The sequence below is a fragment of the Ornithodoros turicata genome, chromosome 4, assembly GCF_037126465.1.
Source record: "Ornithodoros turicata isolate Travis chromosome 4, ASM3712646v1, whole genome shotgun sequence".
NCBI classification, from domain to species: Eukaryota; Metazoa; Arthropoda; class Arachnida; order Ixodida; family Argasidae; genus Ornithodoros; species Ornithodoros turicata.
Window position 1 is genome coordinate 6983666 of NC_088204.1, and position 25130 is coordinate 7008795.

Consider the following 25130-nt stretch of genomic DNA (forward strand, 5'->3'; position numbering starts at 1 on the left):
AGCAAAAGACGTGCATCAGTTTTCAACGAGGTTCTCCAGAAGGAATTTGACTATTTCCGTCCACCTGAATTTAGCAGCTCAGATTTCCTTGTCAAACCTGCAGACATAAAAATGGTTCTTGTATGAAACAAACATTTTAGTTTTATTTTTTAATATATTTTTTTTGTGTGTGTTTTCTCCCTCGCCCCTTCGCTGTTATGTCCCGTTTTCTACCTCCGGTAACGTGACCACACTCCCAAGAGTACAAAATATAAGTAGAAGAAACACACGCAGCGGGGCAGACAATATTTCCTGTCGCATAAGCTGTGCATCCCCGAATGAATACCTCACTGCAGGTCATCGTGAATACATTCACAAATATGTTCGTCAGTGACTGTTCTTGAGGAATCCCGGCCAAACCGGAGAGTGTAAAATCTTTTATTCTTGAAATGTACTATTCTGCTGCACAGATTTTACCGTGCGCTCTTTGACTCTTCTTGTGCATCTAGTAGATTTATGTGGATATAAGTATCTCAGTTTGAAAAAAAAAAAGAGTAGAAGATAATAAATGAGCGTATATCTTGATAACAAATGCTAAGACAGTTCGCGTTCTGTCAGTTCTTCCAAGACCAGTTTCCCCGTGTTCAGTAGAACTTCGACACACTCAATCAATCAATCAATCACTCGCCTACACGAGTGACAGGAACAGCAACATGTTGAACGCAGAATCTTGACATTATTAAAAGGGACAGGCGGTCGTGTTGAATCAAAATTATTTTACTAAATGCAATTACCTCGACATAAACAGCCAACCTAAATTGTGCCTTTTTAACGCACGCCTTTCTCGAAAGGGACTCCAATTTGATTTTCTTGGGCGCCAAAATCCTTTCCACGGTTTTTATTAATTTTCATTCCTTCGTGAATTTTGCGTTTTTTCTTTCTCTTTCTTCTTTTTTTTTTTTACTTCTCGTTCGCGCCTAGAGAAATCACGAGAACAATTTTGTGGCGACACAATCCGCTTTGCGTCGGCGGAAAATAAATTTGATCAAACTCGAAAACGACTCTTTCTTCTATTGGACTGCCGCTGTTTTTGGCGAGGAGTTAATGTGACATCCGCGCCGTTCAGCCGAGTCTGCCGCGCGTGCGGCATAATTAGGCACAACTTTAGGCATAGGGCTGTTGTCTTCTGCTTCTACCAGTAAAAACTGGCAGCCGGTCGTAATGTGAAAGGGTTAACTGTAATGTGCTTCCCGATATCTGATACAGTGGCATGGGCGCAAGGTCACTACTAACTGAAATACAGGGTGTTCAAAATTAATCTTTCACTGGCACTTTATAGACAGGCGAACAAAAGAAAACTGGTGCTATTTTTTCTGTTCCTTGAGTAAGAAACAGGTGCTACATAATTATCAGCACCTGTTTCTTACACAAGTAGCGTAAAGTTATCATCCGGTTTCCTGTCATCGCTGTGTTTGCGTAGCGCCCGTGAAAGCCTAATTTTGAGCACCCTGTGTAGGTGGAATATGTTGAATGTGGAAAATATTTTATTGATACTGATACGTTTATTGTGTCTCAAATGCTCATCTGGGATGTTCACTAATACTCAAGGACCCTTCATCCGGGAACTTTTCCTGCTGGGTAGTCCATCTTATATAATTAGTTGTGTTACTGGGGTAAATGGAATGACTAAAAGCGAAAAGAGCCGATATTTCAAGAATCTGCATTTTTGTACGTTTCATGCATACCGTATGCTGAAAAGAGCCATCTTTTTATTTATTTATTTGTTATTTCGTTTTTTTTTTTTTTTTCGAAACAGCGCGCCGGCTCGTTTCATGCTCGTGCTTAGCAAAATGCAACGCGCACATCGTGTTTGAAATCGTCATATGACCCATATGTCGTTTTTTAGATTGTTTGTTTCACCCATTCGAGTGTTTCACCCGGCGGAGTGTTACATTTCTGACATAATAAAGTTTTTGAGTTTTCGTTGAGTGTCGCATCTTCCGCGCGTCCTATCTACCGCGGCCAATCCACTAACGAGATTTTCAGTCACCCCTGAGCCGTGTGATAGATTCCGATAAATACCGTACCTCCACGGCGGTGGCACCGCTTATCCTTCGCACTACTATATATTTAGTGTTGCAAGCACGAATCACACCTGAATGTATCACCTGCATAATGGAGGTCAGAACCGTAACACGTACAGGGGCATTGAGCCATTGAGAAACGTTGAAACGCACCAAACGCAGATTCATTGAAACACTACAACGCTGCAGAAAAAGCACGCAACGAAAGCTCCCACACAGCTTCGTTCAACCGTTTTTTTTTCTGTTTTTTTTTGTTTAATTCTCATCTGATAACGCTGATGCGATAACGGACACCTGGAAACTCGAACCCGCACTCGACACGCGATGCCTCATCGTTCAAGGACGATATGAAAAAATACACATAACGTACAGAAGAAAAAATAAATAAAAAGGCAACACACACACACACAAAAAAAAAACGGGATCGCTCGGAAGAAAATTAAAGGTGTGTGTTACTCGACGCCAGAAAAAAAAAAAAAAGAAAAAATTAAAAAGTGTCGGAAAGCAACGCCCTCTATTTCAGTAGCCCGTGTTACATATATTTCCACGCAATGACGTAGCGACCACGTCTCTCTACAACGACGGCGGGAATGATAACAATAAAAGAAAAGCTCTTTTCCTGCCCTGTCCGCTTCAGAGGGAGGGGGAGATAGGGGCGCACGCGATGTTGAGGCATCGGTTGCCTTGGCGACGCGCAAACACACACACACTGCTAGTGGGCTGACTCAGCGGCCGCGAGAAGCGCCCTCTGTCCAACCTGCCGGAAGCTCTAGTAGTCGGGTGCGTTTGCCCGATGCAGTCTCAAAAGCGGAGAGATAATGGTCATTGGAAACGAAGGGAGAGAGAGCTTTTGGAGGCACAGAAAAGAAGCCGGGAGGTGACAGTACGGGAGAAATGCTAGAACACAAGCGTTAAAAATGGCTGCGTTTGATGTTCACGGTCGTAAGCAAACTGCATATATTGGACCTGGTATCACTTCCGCTGGTTACGTGTAACGAGTGCGGGAGCGAAAATATTGAAGTGACCGTCACATATGCGCCCATCAATAAGGCGAAAGATCAGCTTCTAAAGTTGGCTTTCTCGCAAGTCTGCTGTTACTGCGGTGAAGCACGCTTTACAGGTACTACAATCTCGGGCGGCGGATGGCTGACCAAGCGAACTTGTAACCGTTGTATAATCCGTTTCTTACGTAACCCTTAAAATGCCGGTCGTAATTTCAGTTACTTTTTTTCTGTCAGTTAAATGTCTAATTAGTCGCATTTCAACGGTATCAAGAATTTACCGCTGCAAGTGTCACACTTTGCGAAATGGTTGGAGTAACCTTATTAAACCCGAACTCTTTTCTTTATATTTTTGTGTATCTAAAAAAACTGTGATGCGTAGAAGATGGCGCTTGTGACCCTGAGGCGCAAGACATGCAAAAAAAAAAAAAAAAAAGAGAGAAACAGGTCACGCGGTATGCTCTTCTTTACCGTTTTACTGGTTCACGGTGTGAAAATTCGTAAACACCTCCGATTCGCTGGTCGTAGTAGTCTTCATGTTAGATGAAAGCCCCACCCGGTTCAAAGTTCAACTCTTCGTAACCGCCTAGTATTTATTCCGCAGCTGTACAGGACGGCACACTACACAGATTTCTTCAGGCAGCTCGCACACTAACTGCGAGGTTGCAGCTAGACTCTTTCCGCCGAATTTTAACATTACAGAAGCCGTCTCCGCAACAATACGCGATAAATGCGCAGTAGAACAGTTCTTAATACATCTTTTATTTGAAGTTCTCAGCCCTTCAGCTGAAAGGCCAACGAGCTGCCTGTAACAAAAATAGGAAACAGGAAGAGTGGTTCATTAGTGCGCCGTATCTTACTTTTATAAGCTACTACCTGCACATATTGACACGTGACATGTCACGCGATGGTATACAGCCACGTGGTTCGGGAGGATCCCACGTGCTGCTTGGAGGCGTGCTGGCGAGAAACAGTTCATTGATCGGGGGACGCCACAGCTTCATTCAGCTCCAAACAGAGATATTGATGACGAGAGTAGCAGACGACACACATTCCATGTGACGTCACTCTTAACCCGTTGTGCAACGCACAACTGTATTCGATGGAAAGATAATTATAATATTGTCACTCGTGACTTGCTTCGAAAGAGTGCATTTGTATAAGACCTGGAAATTGATTCAAGGGCGCGGCATCTTTGAACAATACACGTGGCAGCGATGTGTGCTAGCTCTGTTTTCTTTTACTCCGTTTTTTTTCTTTGCGCTGATCACTACGTATGCGACCTTGTAACAAACACTCCAGTAAACTGCGATTATGCCAAATTTGGAATGAAATTTGAAGTTTCAATTAACTGAATTTCCAGTAAAAGCTTTCGAATTAGTTCCCAGAGAAATGAGCCAGAAAAAAAAAAAAAGATTTTACGCTTAGATACGCTTACAGTCTGACTCCTTTGCGCTCAAATCTTCTTCAGGCGCTGTTCTCTGATGCCAAAGCTTACTGTCTAGATGGTCGTAGCAGACATGCAGTGCGAGATTCAAATATAGGGTTTGTTTGTCTCAAGGAAACACGGCGTGGTAGTAATTTGCATTGTATTAAGGTTATAAGAGAAATGTAAATTCGGGTTAAAATGCGTTTTTAAATTACAAATAAGGGGTAGAAACAGGACGGCTCGTGTTTCTGAGAAAGCTGTTGTGGTACAAGCTCCAACGTGAATGTGCATTGTATGAGTTGCGCAGACTTCACTTCAAAACGTATATAGCCTAGAACCTTTCTTCTTCTTTTCTTTCTCTTTTTAAGAAACGAGTTCAGTATTACACTCTACCATCTTGTTGCAAGTGACGCCGTAGGGATCCGATCGAAACTGCAGTTAATGCTCCGTTAAATATACTTTCATAATCTGCCCAAGTTTGCAAACGTTAACCAATTTGACAGCAGATGCTAGACGCATAATTTTTTTTTTTTTCACGAGATTACTAGCTTCTATAATACTTTTTTATTTTACATTTCATACATTATACGTCGCATATACATACATTATACAATACATGCATTACATATTATAGCATAGCATACTATATGGCCATACTTTCCTTTTCCTTTCGTTTATTTCTTTTTGTTTCTCTTTCCCTTTCCTTTCTTTTTGTTGCTTTTTGTTTTCCTTTCCTTCCTTTGTTTCGATTCCCCCTTTTTTCTTTTTCTTTTTCCTTCCTTTTCTTTTTCCTTCCTTTTTGTTTTGTTTTTTCTTTCTCCTTCCTTTTCATTTTCGTTATCCCCTTCCCCTTTTCTCCTTGTTTTTTCGGAATAGCAAGCAGGCTCTTTGCCTGACTAACCTTTCCTTTTCTTTTTTTTCTTAATAAACATATCCCCCCCCCCCCCATTATGTAGGTCTAAACCAACCAACAACGCGCAACAGATCCTACTTGTCTCCTCTCCCCCCTCAAGAGTATGCATCGTGTCGATATTTGTAATTGTATGTTGGCCTATTTTATGTCCATATTTAGGCCTTGACTGTTACTGAGTGCTCGTTAAATAAGCAAATAAACTAACAAGCAAGTATCTATTTAATAATACTATACTTCGAGTGTACACAAAGACATACAGGAGTGTAGCCGCTGTTGCCCTTTAAAAGAGGCCCTCTATAACGGCAGCTCTCCGTGATGACTTGTCGGCTGAGTTAGCTAGGCGTACTTTCTAAGAATACGTCTAAGCCCTCGGTGTAGCTGTTCCCATGCAAAGATGCGTGTTCGTCCCCTTCGGCACGCAATGTGGACGTTGCCTTTACGAAGTCCCTCCTTCTATGTAGACATTGCGTACCGGTATGGATGGTGGTTGTGACTTCACTCAACCGTAACAGCCGTCTTCCTTTAACTCTCACGTTCAACATATTGCGTTACGGGAAAGAATATTGTTGAACCTTGCACTTAAAAGTCATAACTGTGGGCTGCCCGTACTTCACGGACTGCTCATGATTCTCGTTTGCAACATATCCGGGAGCTTGGGGAGCGGTGCCTGAACGTTGGTTACGATCAGGCTTTTTCTTCCAGTGGGATAATGAACTCGGAGAATGAAGAAACTGTGGAATCCGTGATGGCCACTAACTACTTCTACAGTAATTTAACTATAACTACTAACTACTTTGTGATTGAATAGTTTAACTAGTAGTTCAACTACTTTTCAGGGGAGTAGTTAACACTACTTTTTTTAACTACCGCAATGTAGTTTAACTACATCTATAAATACTTAACGTTGTCCGCAACACCAACACCTTGTAGTGTTCTTGGACACCGAAATATGAATCACAAGCAATAATAAACTTTGGCTCAAGCCATTGCTAGATCGTCAAATACAAAGATTGCGGCTGGATTCTTTCTGTGCCTACGCGATAAACTAAGTTGCAGAATTATTTCGCAGCAAGTGAGGCTTCACTAGACAACCATTAAAAGTGAAGATTTAGTACACATGTACGACACAATTGCTCTGCACCTGCGTTCTTATCAAACGAGTAGCTCGAGGTAAAAGTCGTAAGCACAATCGTGCCGTAAAGCTTGCGGCAAAATCGGAAGTAGTTGGCGCCTTCAGTAACCTAACTACTGTAGTTAACTACTTAAAATAGTAGTTTAACTAGTAGTTGCCGCTATATTTCTGCAAGTAGTTGATAACTACTTTTTAACTACAATCAGGTGGTTTAACTAGTAGTTGAACTACATGTAGTTAACTTCTGGCCATCACTGGACTGTCCGGTGCGGTCGGCAAACGAAAATAAAACCCAACTGAAGCTAGCTACATTTATCGAGAGACAGACCTTTGCTTCAGTTTCTTATTTTCGTTAGTAGCCACAGTTGCCTCGCGGCGCTAACACGGAGTTTAAAAAAAAAATGTTTTCGTTAGTAGGATCATGGCCACGAAGTACACGCAGTGAAGCTTTCGTCTGTTTGTTGACACAAGCTTTCATGCAGCGGACGGCGGGTCATGAAGTGTGCAAGAGATAAACTGATGTTCTGAGGCTGGAACAACAATAGAGGGGACAGATACACACGATCGATACACACGATACACACGATTTTCATCGATGAAGTGTGCATTTCATCACACTTGATGAAATATGCGCTCAACTACATGAACGCTTGTATCAATAAACAGCTGAAAGTTTGACTGCGTGCACTCCAATGTGTTTGTGCGTCCTGGACGCTGACTGCCCCTTGGAAAAACCTCCGCAGTAGAAGATAATGAGTGAAAAAAAAAGGAAATGGAAAGAAGCTCTGAAAAGATGAAATAATGCTCAGCAGTTTTGGCGTTCCTCAGAACAGTTAATACGACTTGTTTTTTTTCGGGGAGGGGGGGGGGATATAGGTTTATTGCAAAGAAAAAAAAACAGAGAAAGAGGGGAAAGGTTAGCCTGGCTCCAAAAGCCGAATTGCTATTCCCGCGTAAAAAAAAAGAGAGAAAAAAAAGGAAAAGGGCGATAGTTCCATGCTGCAGTGCCATTAACAACCATCTTGTTGTGGTTTTTGTTGTATATTCTCTACGGTATAACTCGAAACTTTCACTTCACGGTTTGTATATATATATTTCTTGTACGTGAGGTAAAATTTTCAGCTGCGTTTGAGACTTTGTGTTGTGCCTGTTCCTCCGTGTTCCCCGGTCTCGGGGGTTTGCATTATGCAACATCTTCAGCAGCTCGCTTGCTTCCTAGCCTTTTTTTTTTTTTTTTTCATTTTCACTTTTTGCCTTACGTCACTTCCATACGAATACATACAAAGAAAATGTTTTACACAGAAAAGAACAAGAGAGGAGAAAAAAAAAAGAAATACGCAACATTCCGCCGCCACCCAGCCAGTGCTTCGTCCTATTACTTCTTTCGACACGTGTATATCGAGTCGCTATTTTGCCGTTTCATTGTCGAGGACGCTGCCTATCGGTATGACAGCTGTTTTTTTTTTTTTTTCTAGGGGGTTATTCTGGGCCGACTTCACAGTTAACTGCGCCGACATTTCTTCGAATATCATTCTATAGCACTCCGGTCGCCTCACGCACCCTGTGGTCCTAACAACTGCACCACGGAAGCTTTGTTTGTTTTCCAGCCTCTCGCTAGGCGGAAAGAACGAACAACGCATAGCCGTTCCATCACAACCACAGTTGGAACGCAACAAGGCTTACTTGAAACGTGCATGCATCTAAACGGGCAATATTAGCCCCCGTTCGCAACCAGCGAGTCCCCATTTTGTGCTTTTGTCGCCGGGCTTTCTCGGAGTGACGTATATGCCAGAAAAGAATGCGATGTCGTACGCAGCATAGAGAGGACGTGGCTGTAATTGCTGTTCCTGGAGAATCCAGGGTGAGTGGTTGCAGCCCACGAGGCGGCGGCCGCGGCGCGCACGCAAATTAAATTCGAGAATACGCATGTCGAATGATGTCATCCGGTCTTCGTATAACCGCATTTGGAAGAGGGGGAAAAAAGGCTTTGAAAGTAAGACAGTGCAAAAAAAAAAGAGAAAAAAAAAGAAAAGAAACAACGGATGCCGTTACGCCTGTCAAAAATATTGTTGCCGGTGTTTTAATCGGTCTCGTTTGTTTTGGGAAGTTGGAAGGCAGCTTGGGAAAGAATAGCGGGTAGCGACAATGACGTTAAGATGACTTTTAAGCGTAACGCATTGTGTCTTCTCACGCAGTGAAATAATCAGCGTGAATGAAACTTTCATTTTGAGTGGTATTAGCTGAAGTGTCTATATGCTCGCACGAGAAAAAAAAGCAAAGCAAAAAGTCTGCGTTTAAGCAGTACAGATTGCATTATCAATCGTATATACAATTCAAGTGCGCCTGCCATCAAGGGAAAGTAAAGTCCTACGAGATTGTGTGTCCGTATTCTACTCTTCAAGTGCGGACACAGCCGTTGCGAGCTTTACTAGCAAATCTATTTCAATGTTAACCGGGCCATCTGTTTTACTTCGGAGTAAAATTTATCTGATGACTGCCAGTGATAACGCATTTCCATACTTTTTTTTCTCGCGGCTTATAACAACGCACGCTGCTTGCTATCTGAGCATGTCATGCAGCGACCTCTTTTCCAGTTTTCTTTTCTCAGTGTTCATGCACCGCGAATTGACTTTCGTGTTGTTGCTATATTGGTAATGTGTATCTCTTTCTTTCCTGTTCTATTGTATTATTTGAGCCTTTCTTTCTTTACTTTTCTTGGCATACACCACTGCTTTTGCCCGCTTGTTCTGCTCTAGTGCTCATTTGTGTTTTTTCTTTCTCCCTCTCCCAGTCAAAATGAATGCTCAGTCCCCCAAGGTGGACACCACATGCCCTCCTCGCACCGCAAACCTGTACACACCGCATTCAAGTGAGTTCTCATTTTTTAAGAAAGACAAGACGCCGCCCTCCCACACATGCATGGTTCCCTTCCTCACTCCTAGGGTGCGCTGCAGCCCTAAAATCCCCCTACGTCATCTTTAAACCCCACTCACGAAGCACGGTGCTTTGCTATCGCACCACTGTCCTTGGGTATTTGCTACGTTTGCTCGCGGAACCTCTGTATCGAACTCGGCTATAGCGAACTACGCCATATAACGAATCGTTAGAGTAGTGTTTTAATGCTGCTGCTTGATAACGGCATTGCTCGTATGAATACTACTGGTACTATTTTAGAGGTAGACTATTTAGAGGAGACTAATGGTACTATTCTAGAGGTTTCTCGTGTAATCTAAATGGCGGCACTTCAAGCTGGACGCAACGACTGGCTTGATTTTTGGTGTTTTGAGACATTGCATTTGTAGCGCATACACCCAATTACAATATCATGCTCATCACGGCACGTAATGATTTGAAAAAGTTTTCATGTTGTAAACATGGAGTTGATTCCTGTACTGATATGAAGAGTTTAGAATAACGAATATTTTGGGAGAGACGAAATTCATTGATGCCTCATCGTCCAGTTAGTGAAAACATGTTGCCACAAATTCAGTATTTGGAGAAACAGCTAGAAATACGAATTAGCTCGAAATCGGAATGCTTGTTTTATACGGCAGCCTGTCTGCCATAATATTACAGTGAACCCTCGTTATTATGACCCTGGTCGTTCCCGAAAATTTTGGTCATAATGCGGAATTGTCATATTAACGGGGGGGATTTGCAGAGCTTTCACTGCATTGTTCCCAGGGAGTACGGTCGTAAAGCGCGTATGTCAGATTATCGGGGGTCATATTAACGAGGGTTCAGTTACTTCAATGCTCTATCGTGGCTCCATTCCACGACTCCCGACAGTGTCGAAGCGGCCGATGTGTTGTAACGGTTAAGCATATATTAATACGACCTAATTAATGTATCCATACGAGCGTTCTCAATTTTTTTAATTTATACCTGTTCACTAATAATCATATAGAGCGTATATGAGCAAATAAGCTGCATTTTGCAATGTATAGTAACGACAAGCCGATACGTTGAGAACAAATTTTTAATGAAATAAAAAATTTCATTTCTAGTTTAATTTTAGTAGTAGTTTCATTTTTAATTTAGCTTCATTTTATTTTTCTTTAAATCAATCAATCAACTGAATTTTTAACAAAATAACGGTAAAATGTAAGCAGCAAACGCCAGGGAGGGAAATGAACATATGGATAGACTCATTGGTTGATCCCGTACGCACTTCCGCTTTCACTAACAAACAGGCCTTCGTGCACATATTAATTATTGTGGAAAGAAGGGAAGTGGTGTGGCAAAGCATTCTGTCATTCATACTGTCGGCCGTAGTGACATATCAGCTGTTTTGACACTGCTAGCTTTAAAAGGATAGCACCCATTAGAGAATCCGAGATGGATGTCTGATTGTAAACCAATTAGGTGCCAAGAGCCCTCAAGGCATACACTGTACTCTGTACAGGGAGGGCTGTAGTAAGAACAATCCGCCCATAAGGCTCCGACACCCTATCAGATAAACTTTGTGGAGGATTAGAGAAAGGCTAGAATGGCACCTAGTATAGATTTAAGCGAGAAATGGCGGCTGAAGTATTTCTCTCTGATATGTCTCTCATTCTAAATATGTACTAGGTGTATTTATTATCGAAAAGTATGTTAAAAGAAAGTTGACGCAGCTTTTCTCAGTGACAGTAAGAGATCTTACTTTTAAACGCCGTAAACGTGGCTCTGAAGCTTCGTTAACTATTACCGAAGCGTTGTCAATGTCCCTGGCTCGAGGCTACATACTGGGTATGCGCATTAATAACACTAATAGTTCAAAATTTTCAATCTGATATCCCTGTCAGACGACAAGCCCAAAGGGCTTTGGGGAACTGTCCTTTCCGAAAAATGACTTTTGACAACCCTGTCAGACGGCAGCGTAAAGGTCCTTTTTAAGAATTGTCCTTTACGCCCAAAGGGGCTCCCCAACGGCCTTTACGATTCAAAACGGAGTACTCTCGACAACAGCATCTGGCCACATCACTTCTGGCTTTGCTCAAGTGAAAGATAAAAGGTCTAAATGTGACAACGAGAGTCCGAATCGAGTTTATAACCAGGTTGGTAACGCTTTGATAAGATGACAACTTTAGTACGGGGGAACAGAAATTAGCTAATTAGATGGCGCAAGGAGCCGACAATAAGGGGCTACTCCACAAAGGCCATTTCAGCATCAAAATGCCATTTATGTTAACTGTCATCGTACGATGATAGCGGTATGATTTTGACAACCAGCGGCGCAGCTGACGCATACTCGCAGAGGGATCGGACGAGATCTGTACAAGTTCCTCTCGCATCAGATTTTGGCTACCTATATATGTATATATAGCTGCCACACCCTGTCCCTATTTACGCAGTTAAATTAATCCGCGCCTCAGACCGAACAAATGAGTTCCCAATGTTTTCCCACTTTTGACACGAAGACAAAACACAATTAACAAAAAAAAAAAAAACAAAAAAAACAGTAAAAGTATTCGCAGTTTAACATTTCCCACGGATTATTTTTAACCCTTTCCTTTCAACCTTATTAACATTTCCCCCCCTTTTTTTTTCTTTTCCGACATACCGAATCCGTGTTTGATTCGTAGAACATTCACTGTTATTCCAACTTTTGTCTGACACTATCCCCCCTCTCCCCCCAACACCACGGGCTTTGTTTCGACATCGGGGTATTATTTGGACGGCTTCACTCCGTCGAAGAATAAATTGATGTTTGCAATATTCCCACAGTCTATTCGTACCAGCCGGCCGTGGCGGGTGTGTGTCTGTGTGTGTGGGCTTTAAACCTAACAAAAGAAAAAAAACACAAAATGAAACAACAGCCAACGGCGAGTATGAAGGAAGGAGGAGGAGGAGGGGGAGAGAAGGGGGTGTGCCAGGGAGAGTGGGAGGGGGAGGGGAAGGGGCATCGAAGCATATCACGACGAGGGATATATACAGGCTTCGTATATAGAGCCAGCATATGGCAAGCGGAATTATGATGCCATAGGAAGTTGCTACAGGCGGCGCGTGAGAGGGTGCTATAGTGTTGCGGGAGATAGGGGAGGATGCAGCTGGATTGTGAAAATTCAATCTCTGCGGTCTCTCTGTGTGTATATGCGTGTGTGTGGTCAAGAAAGCGCGGAACGGGGATTTTCGCGAAGAAGTGCAATGTCTCTCACACCTTTGCGGGGGACGGTGGGATATTTGAGAGCGCGTAGGAAGTATCCGGAAATAGGGTATAGGTGATATGGAGGTGGTATATATATATATGGGAGAATAATGGAGGCTCAGGGTTTGTGAGTTTCTTTTTTTTCTTCTTCTTCTTCTTCTTCTTGTCGTAGCCATTGCAGCGTATGACGCGCGGGATGCTGTTCATTTCTCTACGTCTCGAAAGTTCCTTTTTTTATGCATTTAAAATCTTCATGGTAGATTTTTTTTTACGTTGTCACGTGGGAGTAACACGCTTCTTTATTGTAATAGATGTAGATGAGACTGATACATATTTTCTACATTAAGAATTTGCGTAGGAAAGTCCGCCCCCATCCTAAGACAAAAACAAGTTTCTTCCGAAATCACCCTGGTCACGTACCTATTTGTTACGCAAAATTAGATTACTGTAAATTAATTATCGTCCAATTTATCGTTTGACACTGACGTTACTGTGAACGAGCGATGACCCGTTATTATATGTTGCGCATAATATGATGTGCAGGAAATAGTGCTGTCATTGTCCGATATTCGATTCTTCACATATTCTTTCCGCTCGTTCAATTTAATTCGTCGTCGAGGAGCACGATATACGGTGACACAGTAGACAGTGACAGAGAAAAATGGAGCGCATGGTTTTTTAATCGCACGCTTCAGAGTCAGGAAAGGGACTTAACGCCTCTACCCCTTTACAAAATCTCACGACAATTCAAGCGAACGGATTTCAACCCCAAAAATTAAAAAGAAAAAGAAAAGACGGGAAACGATTCTGCAATTGCAACTTCTTCATTCCCCCCCCCCCCCTTTCTTTGTGCGCACTGTCCGCATATAACTTATACCAATAGCAAAACCGGACCGAAAACCGCGCCAACAATACATTTGCGAGTGGCGAATGCGCCTCGACTTTGTGATATAAAAGAAGGGAAACTCGCATAGAGGGCGCTGCCCGTCTTTCTAGGGTGCTATAGTTTGAACGTAACGTTGGGACACCGCCCCTCGGACCGAAAGAATCTTTCAAGTCATTCAAAGCGTCTCCGCGTGGGGCCGCTCTGCAACATCAAGGGTGGCGATGGACGATGGCTTTACCTTCTTCACGTTCTCTCCTATTCACGGCTATGTAGGTAGAAAGAAAGGGGGACCTTTTTTTTTGTATGGTTCTTTTTCTTCTTTTCATCTTCTTTGAGCTACGCAGGCGCGCTGTTCTGTAGAGCTTTGTGTTTATTATTTGGCAAAGTTTAACGAACACATCCGACCACTCCGGTGCTTGCGCTTTGCGGGCGATCCGGGGCAAGTAGAAACGCAGTTTGTGAGAAACAGCTAGAGGAAGCGGGTGACTTTCGTAAAGTAATCGACATTTTTCACCGCGTAAGTTGCAATTAAAGATACGCTTTAGTGTTTTTATGTATTGTCTCGTTTTCGGTATTGTACCTTCACCGACAACTATACAGCACGAGAGTTGAATCTGGGCTCGTTGGTTCTGCTGCTTTGACGGGATTTTATTAATTAATTATATTTTATTAATTACGGAGGCTCGCGCAACAGCTATAGTAACACAATACCACGTGAAAACGTTTTTATTTTTTTTTTTTTTTTTTTTTTCTGTAATGATCCCGTTGGCAATTGAACCCACATCCTCGGTTAGACTGACGTTGGCACCATATCCCTGCGTTGGTATAGAAAAGACGAATGGACAGAACATAGAAACGAACACCAAAAGAGAATCTGTCTTTTCTTCAACCTCAGGGATACGTTGCCGATGTCACGTATGCACGAGCTCTCCTTCATATTATACTTTTGCGTTCATCGTAAGATTGTTTTCATGTATACCTTTCTGACCGATTGTTGGATCTCGATGTAATTTATATATTCCTTTTCCTCGTTTACACCTCTGTCACCGCCTTCATTTCTACGTGCGATCTCCACAAGCAAACGTCAACACCGGTACGGTTCGTGAATACACCATTGCTGGACACTCCCATCATCGTTTTTCCCCTCAAAATCCCAGAACCAGCAGCTGGCAATGAGTGTCATCCCGACCGAACGCCCAGCTCAGTCACGGCCTCGACTCCGGGGCTAGCTCGTGCTCCATCGCCCTTCTTTTATTTCCACTCTCCCACGAGCCAAGTGGCTCTTCAAAACGAGCGAAGGAATCAAAGAGAAGCAATTGTACCTCCGGGGCGAACAAAGAGAGGGCGCTACTCGACAGTCGCAAAAGGAAACGAAAAGGAGAATCGAAAGAGGGAAAAAAAACTTTGCAACTTCTTTCTCGTAGCAGCCCCGGTATATTACCGTGATTGCTTTTAATACTTTTCTTTCAGGTGAGCTGTTCATTTGTAATCGCGCAAAGAATAGGATCGTAGAAATAGCGATGGGAGCGAGAGTAAGCGATTTTTCCCCCTCTTCGGGAAGTTTTGGAAGGTGGCGTCATCTCTCCGTAGAGGATGGAACTAATTCGGGGTGTGCTCTCCCTCTCTTTGACATTTCGGGGAAATAGGTCCGCAGACCGGTCAGGTGAAACGATCTCAACAGCGCTTCGTTGGTGGACGATGGTGTGTTGCAAAACATGTTCTGATTGGGTGAACTAGGCTAGCGATTGTGGCAAATGTGACCGAAATAGGGATGAAAACTGGTAGATAGGTGGCAAAAATACATGTTTTAGCGAAAAATACGCGTCTGTGTTTGCGATGGGAAAGGTTAATGTGTAACGGAATTCACGCATCACGTTACATAACAGCGAAAGAAAAAGCTGACGAATGAACATCAACTTCCGGTCACACAGTGCCACTCGTAATGCAAAACTCAGGGCATCTCTTGCTCTTGCTAGTTCTATACGTTTTTTGTCCACAATATTAACGTATATGTCTCTGTATATAATTTACATGTACAGTATCATCCCAAATAGACTAAACAATGTCATGTGACGTCAGAGAGACATGCGAGTGACATAGTTCCCGCATGCACAATAGAAAAATATCTGAGTGTATATACGGGGTGTTTAACCTAATATGACGAAAAATCGTATTAAAAATCTGATTACCTGAACATTACGGGCCGGCAATATGCGCGCCTCGAAACGATGGTTTTGCAATTTTTTTCTTGCTATTACCGTTGTATAGTGAATGTATTTTGCAATAGAATGGGGAAAATCTGGCATGCGCTTTCTGTTTCTGTAAAAAGAAAAGAAAACGCGAAGTTGACTTGGCAAATTTCGAAGTTCACTTAGAAAAATCAAATTTTTCGCGAATTCAATTTGATGAAAGTGCTCAGGAGTCATGGCGAAATCTCCTTATGCAAAATAGCGTTTACCCCAAGACAAGTACATTTTTTAATACGATTTTTTTCATCACGTTAGGTGAAACGTACTGTATGTGTGGTTCTGTGACGTGACGTCTCGTGCTACCTCGCTTCAACCATCACTGCAAAGCTAGGCCTTATTTCCTGCAACGTACTCTAAACAACCCGCAACACTCTCAACTCTCAAAAACTCGCCCTAAACTCCATACTCCCATTCCTACACTCAGTGCTCCCTTCTAGACTCGAACGTCCTACGGGACTTGCGGCTAACCTTCGTTACGAATTCGTAAAAATCCCTCACGCCGTAACTATGACCCCGCGAGCGCCCCCCCCCCCCCCCCCGACGCTCTGGAAACAGCATAAGCCGCGGGAGCGACAGCGTCCTCTCGTGCCATACACACGTAACCCCAGGGTGAAGACTCCAAACTAGAACGACATTCCTATCCTCCGGGTTCCCTTTGTGCTCTAATACGCCCGTAACGTAATTGGCATTTTCTTTTTCCCTTATTCCCCCATTAACGGCGTTCGTTAATGATCTTCTCTTTGCCCACCCCTTCCTCCTCTCCTCTTTTACAATTCGACTAAATTCTTGTCTATAAAGTAGAGTAATACGGGCATACCTGCCGTCCAGCCAACCGCGGACAGCATTGAAAACCGATGAAAGACGGGACGGGGGGCGAACTCAAATCTCGTCAAAGAATCGGTGGAATTCGGGATCAATTTGTTAGGGATGTCGTTCCTCTTGGTTGCTGCTGGTGAAGATCGTTGAAGGTGCCACAGGAGGGGGTTGTCCTTCAATAAAAGAAGGTGCTGAAGTGCACCATCGAGAATCAATGCAAAGAAGGTATGCCGGGGGAACGGAACCGGAACACCAGGTGCGATGGGATATAAGCTTTGGAATGCTAACGGAGATTGGAGTGGCCGTTGGATGTCGACGAAATTTGTGGCTGGTCAATGAACAGGACGCGACAAATGTTTCTCTGTGGGATTTTTGATGGTTCCTCGCGATTTCGTGCGCCGTATAAACGCGTTGTATATATTGTATATTACCGTCTCTACAAGTGTGTGTGTCTGCATAACGTGGACGTTATCATTCAGAACGAAAACTAGCCCGTGAATCATAGCAGCACACGCAGTGTCAGAAGCACAGTAGATATCTGACGTTATCTTAGTACAACATGTACTGAGGGAAGTATAAGGTTACAGTAGGAAGTATAGCAGCCGGGTACGCGCCTGAAGAAAAGAAGTCTCCTACATGAAAGCTTGTGCATAATAAAGAAGAAGGCTTCACTGCTTGTTTTTTATCAGCACCTACAACATGGACTTTAAGTCTTTCGTTAAACGGAGCATATCTTGGTAAGGCATCGAAAAAAAAAAAAAAGTGGTACACTCTTAAAAATGAACTTCACCTCATAGCATGCTCCTAGCCAACCATAATCTCGAATGATATCGTTATCTGACCTGATTTGTTGAAAACGGGAGGCGTACGCCTTTTTGTGACACTTATGCTGTTCATAATTGTCACAAAAAAGGCGTACGCCTCCCGTTTTCAACAAATCAGGTCAGATAACGATATCATTCGAGATTATGGTTGGCTAGGAGCATGCTATGAGGTGAAGTTCATTTTTAAGAGTGTACAACGTGAATACCATTGACCTCCGAAATTTAAGCGGAGAAATTTAGTATGTTACAATATAGAGCTGTTTATGTTTCGTTTATTTAAACGCTACCTCTTTACCAATCAACTATAACCAGCTGCAGTAGTAATTTGCGATCCCACCCAGCCCATTAGATTAATAAAAAAACAATTCAATCTGCTACGGAGACCAAAATTAGACGCGGACAAGTTGCACACGAAGATCGCTTTTCATTTGCGACGGAAACAGCGTGCTCCCTCGACGTAGCATGTACTATCTCACCGAGAAAGCGACAGAGAGATAAAAGTGGCCTGAAGCATTCCAGTCTTGGCGTGTGACGTCACGTTGGGGGGTGACCCCACGCGGCCGTCTTCTATGCCCTCTTTCTTTTCAACGTGTGTTTGGGTGCGCCGTTGCCATGACAACGCACGAAGTGGGGGCAGCTGAAAGGAAGCAGCCAGTTCTCCCGAAAGCACAGGCCGCGTGGATTACTTCGCTGGCAATGCGAGCAGTACGAGACAAACTGCGCTGAAATTATATACCGGAAGAAAAGACTCGAGTTTGTTGGGCAGTGGGTAGGAGTCTTGTTTCAGTGTTGGAGAGTTGTTAATTTGTTGTTAAGTTTCGAAATGACCTGCATGAAGAGGTTCGTTCGCAAGCACCATCGTACATATTTGTATGAACTGGACTGCCCAAAGTAATTGAACGTCTTGCTTGGCCAAATATTGGCTGGATATTGGGTCAAGATAGGGATGTTGCTTTGAACTGAGACAGAGCTACATCGTTAACGAAGAAAGAAACAAAAGTGCGAGAGTTCCCCCCCCTCCCCCCCCCCCGCTCTTACTGTAATCTTTCGTTTTGCCAAGTTTAGTAGCAAAAACTCGACTCACGCTCCAGTAACGTTAGAGCCCAGGTGGGCAGGTGTCCCCCTTGGCAGCAATACGAAACACCCGTTTCCTCTACGTCCTGTTCAGTGCACGTTTGCCCTAGTCTAGCTGTTAAGTGCATGGCATTTGTCTGGAGGATGGGATTACCACTAGCCTGCGAAGACACGTAAGAGTGGAATAGCACAATGCTAGCAAGCTGGTGTAAAGGAAAAAGATGTACTCGAGGGTACTATAGGGTAAAAAAAAAAGTGAGGCGAAGACCCCTTGTGCGAAGCGGAACGTTGCTAACACCATGACCTAGACAATATCTTTATTTATTTATTTATTTATTTATTTATTTTCATTTGATATTGAGCATGTGACAAAACAGTTGTATCCCCTTTGCTTTCATCAAAGTCTGTGTGCAGTGTTTCTCTCCTGCTAGGTTTTCTCCTCCATGTGGTATATTAACTTACACAAAAAACTTAATTTAATTTTTTGTATGTGTTTTTTGTCAGTATGTACCAACTCGACCACACCGTTGCTTTGACTCAGTATATTAACTTCCATGTGAAGCTAGGTTCAAAGTTTAACTCATGCCATTAATGGGTTCATAACTCGTAACAGAAGCACCCTCTCGTGTGTGATTGGAGAACCGAGGATGGAGGATGTACTACCACCATTTCTGTGATAGCGGATTCACGTCAGGCAAGCTTTTAGCAACAGGGCCAAATGTACCCCAACAACACCGAATAGCTTCCGGATGTACGAACTTCTACGTCCGATGGACGTCCCTCGGATATCCATCGGACGCACGAATCCGTTAGGCCATTACTCGTATGATGATAATGATGAGGATGACTCTGCCCTCCAGAGGATATTCAGTGTTGCTGGGCTATGAGTAGGAAATTCTGGTATCAAACACCACCGGAGTCCCTTTTGAGCGACGACCTTTGAATTGGATTAACAACTTAATCAACGACGTTTACAGTACGCATTACACGGGTTTCCAAAGCATTCTCTTACTTTGTGCCATCCGCGCAAGACAGGAGCGGAAGCAAAAAAAAAAAAGCAAACCGAAGAGAGAGTATCGACGTCATTCTCCGACTCATCGCGAGATGGCGCCATCGTCCCAGCCTCCGTCTCTTGGAGCGTGGGCTTTCCCACAATGGCATTATTCGTCACCCGGCCAATCAGTGACCTCGCATTTCTGATACCGCAACTTAATTAAAACTCACGCCTTGATAAACCGGCATTAATCGCCCATTTCGTTAATGAAATCCACATCGTCAATTCCCGCTGTTTCTTTCTGCCCAACTGATTCGGTTTTGTTTTTGAACGTGACTCTGATTCCCCGTTTCTTTTTCTCTGTTCTTTTTAAATGTCGGTTTGCGTTGAGATTTTGCTATTAATCAGTTTGATTGGACGATTGATTTCAGTCGCTGACAGTTGACACCACACTGTCTTTTTTTATGCTCTCATTTCACTCGCCTGTTTTTAAGCGCATTAAAAACAACCAGACAAATGACATTCAGCATCTTTTTTTTTTTTTTTTTCATTTCCTCTTCCAATGTTTAAAAACGAAGTCTGCTTCCACTCCATTATGCACAGCTTTCACCTTCCTCGCCGTACTTGTATTATTTATTTTTTTAGTGCTGTCGTCGCTAAAAATTCAACTCCCCTTTCCCGTGGCTCGCTGTGTTCGGCGAAAGCTGGTCTTTTAATTTCCACACAAGAAACGCCGGTCTGTTTCATCGATGTTGATCTCGAGTTGGCCTGCACGAAATGGTACAACAGTGTCGAAGGCAACCAAGAATATTTAATATTCTATGTATTACTGTAACTCGTCTTTGATTTGTTTATTGGAGTGTTCACAGCTGCGCACTCCACATTCCTTTTTGGCAACTCTCGACGCTATTGAAAACATTTCCAAGCATTAGAAGCATTGAAGGATGCCGAAGACAGCTCGAAAACGCAGCGATTGAGTCATAAAAGATGTGGGAAAAAGTATGAGGTTTAGAGCCGCAGATACCTTAAAAAGAAAGAAACATTATATGCTTTTAAACTGGAACATGCAGAAGGGCAGTGTTCGGTTCGAAGTATCGGAGGCTTTCTTCCTTCAAAAACCTGGTGGAATAAGAGTTCGGGAGTCTACTTTTTTAAATTACTGTATTTAATCGCATAATTATCGTACATTTTCAACCAAAATCGTAGCACCATAGGGGGAGGATGGTTAATTAAGCCAGGAAAAATTTGGGTATCAACGTAGCAGGTACAGCGAGTAGTGTTAGTACGTTCTGGAGCTTTCTAGCCGGCGCATCATGTCCGTTGAACAGAGGGGCAGAAAAGTATCAAGATTCGGGTGGCGTTCGCCACAGGTGTGCGCCATAGACTGTGCTACTCACTTAAAAATACAACAAGAAACCGTCTTTACAATGCACGACGCATCGTATCAAGGTGCACTTTGAGTTTATAGACGAAATAAACGGACGAAAAATCATACTCCCGTGGTGATAGACATAAATAACAAACATCTTACGTTTTAGAGTTTTTCTGGTTTTCGATTTGGTGTTTATTTTGCTGGAGACCCACGAGGACCAGCGAGTCTATTTAGACGGCCGAAGTGTAGGGATGTCAGTCGGCGCTGCAGGCATTGCACTCTCTCGATAGGGAGTTCGATTCTCCCTTTGAAGCACTCAATTGGGAATACGTTATCGACTGCGACCAGGGGGAGCAACAGCTCTAAAAGGCGCAAAAGATGAATTTGCCTCTCTGCCTCTCCCGTAGCCTAATTTATAACCTCCAGTTGGTTTCTATGGCCATACAGTGAGTATACACTATGTACCTTGCTCAACTTGCTATCTTGCCTCTGCGGAAGTGTTTTCGTTTCTTTCATCCTGAGCAGCCCACGTTACAGAAAATTTCAAAAAATAGATAAACAAATAAACTTTCGTGGAAGAGATTTTGCGTTTTGTACTCTCAAGTATACCGCCTTTGTGTGGCTGCCACGTATTCTGCCTAAGAAATTCAAAGGCAGTTTAGCGAGAAACGGGTTACCTGTATCGTACAGTACACCTTCACCTTATTAGAGAGTTGTAGTGTATCGTACGCTATCGCGTTTGCGTACGTAGGGGATAGCGTAGTGGTTCTGCACAGTGCGCGAAGCTCTCTTTATGTTTTGCGCGTGCGCATAACCACCAACTCTATTCTTTACGTACGCAAAGGCGATAGCGTACGATCCACTAAAACTCACTATTTACCGGTAGCTTACCAGTTCTGCACCGGTAGCTTCCCATAGCAAATCACATGAATGTTCGCCGTTGCTAACGCATTAACACTATTAGCACATTAACGGTCGCTAACACATTAACCGTTTCCACACACATTAACCCTATTATAACACATTAACCGTTGCTAACACATTAGCCCTATTAACGCATTAACCGTTGCTAACACAATAACCCTATTAACACATTAACCGTTGCTGACACATTTGCCCTATAACACGTTACAATGTGGGTCATTATATGAGCGAGATGGGAATGAACTTGATGGTGCACACACGCTCACATGACAACTGAGGCATGCACTGCAGGCCGCCGCCGCCGCGCCATGCATGCTAAATACACTGTATGTACTACAGGCAGGCGACTGAAATACCATTGTCCGCGCTAGCATCCTTTCATGACCACACTCACAGTGTCTCCAGGACAGCTAGGCTCCCATCCTCCAACTATGAGAAAGTTACTTGGTCTGTTGTCCACATCCAGCCCACCAGCGCTCTTCCCTAAAAGCTCTACTTGCTTTTCTGGACGATGCCTACGGCGAAGAAACACTTCAGTCATCATCATCATCATCATCATCAAAATAAACTTGGTGTTGTTTGGCGCTGACACACACAAAAGCGTTCTTTAAGTTCAGAGCGGTATTGATACCCGTCACTGAATGTTGCGCCTTTCGAGAGAGAATGTTTTTTTTTTTTTTTTTTTAGCGCTGCTTTGCAAATCTGGCATCTTTTTATTGAAGCACAAGTAAACTGCTAACAAACACGAAAAAAAAAAAAAAAGAAGAAGAAGAAGTTGAGTAGCACCGTGGAAGCGAAGTGTCACCCTTTGGTCAGTTCGATTATTTCCACGTGACTTCCCACCTAACCTGCCTTTCCACACATCTTTTTTTTTTTTACTTTCACCGAAGAGTTCAACATTTTTTTCAGAACTTTCAGCTTTCTCAAGGGAGGGGCGTATATCAACAAAGCGGCAGAGCGTTGTCAGCGGGAAACAGTTATACGGACCCCCGTCTTCTTCCTCTTTCACGAAGGCAAAAAAAAAAAAAAAAATGTGAATTTCATTTCCCTATCTGATTCCGTGCCCGAGAAGTGACGACCCCGTCCCTTTTCTGTATAATGTCTTAAGGCCCGCAGTCCGGCGGCGGTCAGGCATGAAATTGAGGGTGACGTCTCCGGGGAGAGAGGGAGGGAGAGGATGCAGAAAGCGACCCCCTGTTTAGCTAAGCGGCCCCCCCAAGTCCACTCCAGTGGACTCGGGAGTTTTGCTAAAGACGCCGAGAGAGAGAGAGAGAGATGTCTGTTTCAGACAGAGCCGTTTCGTCAAGTGGATCCGACTGTTGTGATCGGAGAAGTGCACGCTTCTGTTTCGAGATATACTCGTGATGCAGATCTATATATTTCACGCTTTCATGGAGCAGCAAACGTGGTACGAAGGCTGCGGTAGACGCCGGTATGCAGAAGGAAGCATTTGGTGACGTCATCTTGATTATGGCTAGTGTACGAGACAATGCGAATGGAAGGAGGTGGGGGGCTGGCAGAGATACGAGCATCAACTTGTGTGGCTCGCGTACCTCATTTAAAATCCCACCGTAATAGTTTAATGAAGCTGGCTCCAGTTTGATAACTGGCACTGATATGAACTGTCCTTGCTCTTCAATTACCTGCATAGTTCTATAGTTTCCTAAAAATTAATTCAACACCACACTACATCATAGCCCATACGTCCAATATACGTCAACGTGCAATTGGAATTCAAGTTCAAAGTTCATCTAGCATCACATCACATCATACGCCATGATTCAAGATTAGCTTCAACATGACGTCATCCTCCGTGATGAGATTGTGAATGATGGCTGTGATGGCCGTCATTAGTGAATTCGCTGGCCTGCGATTGTTCGTTTTCCAGCATGCGAATTCGTTGAGACACTTATGAGACAGCTTATGACAGTGGTCCTAACAGTGTTTACATATCACAGTAGTATTGAAATTTATTTCGTATGAGCAAGAGCGTGCATAGACACAAATAAAGTGTTCCGTGGACACAGGGTCAATAGCGCAAGACAGTAGTCGAGGAGTAGGATGTGGCCGTAACTACTTCATATTATCGGTAGACAACAGAAAATCAGGTGAATATTTATGTGATATTTATGAACATATTTATGTGAATACGAACGGTGGAGACGAGCTACAGAACGCGTATTAAGTGAAAATGAATATGGCATGGTTATGTTCTAATAGGCCATGTGCATGGAGCCTGTAGACATTTTCAAACAAAACTAGTAATAACTATACCGACTGATGGCAAATTAGCACATATAGGAGTCTCCACTAATTCTATTCAACAGCAGCATCGTTGGACACTGTTTATTAGTCAACATTCCAGGGACTACCACGCAATCATGTGTGTTGTGCTAAGCACCCGGACGAGAGGAACTGGGCGATTTGCAACTTGGCGAAACGGAGTCAGGCCTATATTGCGCCTTTCTTCCGCCTGGTTGGCCCTCGACATCTCCAATGGATTACTTCCATCTATCGGTTCCGATAGGAGGTATAAAGCTTCCCCCCCATTCGACGCATACAAACAAAAAAGAGCCTCATCTGTATCGTTTCCGTTCAACCCCTTGCAGTGGGGATTATCAACCCTAGAAAGGGATGCAGCTACTTATCAGCGTGATTGATAAGCAGGGAGCACCGCGTGAAACGTCGTTCTGATAGAAAAGAGTCGAGAAATCGAATTGCCGGAGGAGGAACGCCGAGATTTTGTACGTTACCTCTTTGTTTGCTTAGCGTTCGAAGCTGTTAAGAGTTACAGAACATAATAACAAAAACGAAAGGGCTACGAAGTACTTTCCATACTGCACCTTACGGCGTATCAGGGTCTTAGACCAATTTTTGTTTTTAACGTATGACCTGCAGAAATCTATGCCGACCACAAGTCGTTGTATGGTGTTATAATAGGCACACGTAGGGAAGGCAGGTTTATGACACATAAAACGTGTGAGGTCTACTGTGGCATCGTCGCTAATAAATGTATTGTCACCCAAATATGTACGAACATATTTATTAAGAAGAGTAGGATTACCGATAGCAGTCCTAGCCATAAGCAAGATATCGTGTCATGGCTTAAAAAAAAAAAGGATGGCTTCTACTGTTCGCATAGGCTCGGCTATCAAAGTGGTTCCTCCTTCGAGCTCACCCCCCTCCCCCTACAATAACGATGCGACGCTCACACTGTGAGCACCGCGACATTTTATAACGATCATATATATATATAACGATATGAATATCATACGTCGACCTTTTATTCATAATGAAAGAGGCTTCATTTTCTGTGGGTTTTC

At 43.3% G+C, this 25130-nt stretch overlaps 1 protein-coding gene across 2 annotated transcripts in view; it reads left to right on the forward strand.

Annotated features, from left to right (window-relative positions):
* LOC135390870 (one cut domain family member 2-like) overlaps window positions 1-25130 on the forward strand; it is a 113246-nt gene that overhangs the window by 21857 nt on the left and 66259 nt on the right. For both annotated transcript variants that reach the window (XM_064620819.1, XM_064620820.1), the window contains exon 2: window positions 9330-9407. In XM_064620819.1, coding sequence (XP_064476889.1) covers window positions 9330-9407 — 78 coding nt within the window. The remainder of the gene's footprint in view (window positions 1-9329; window positions 9408-25130) is intronic.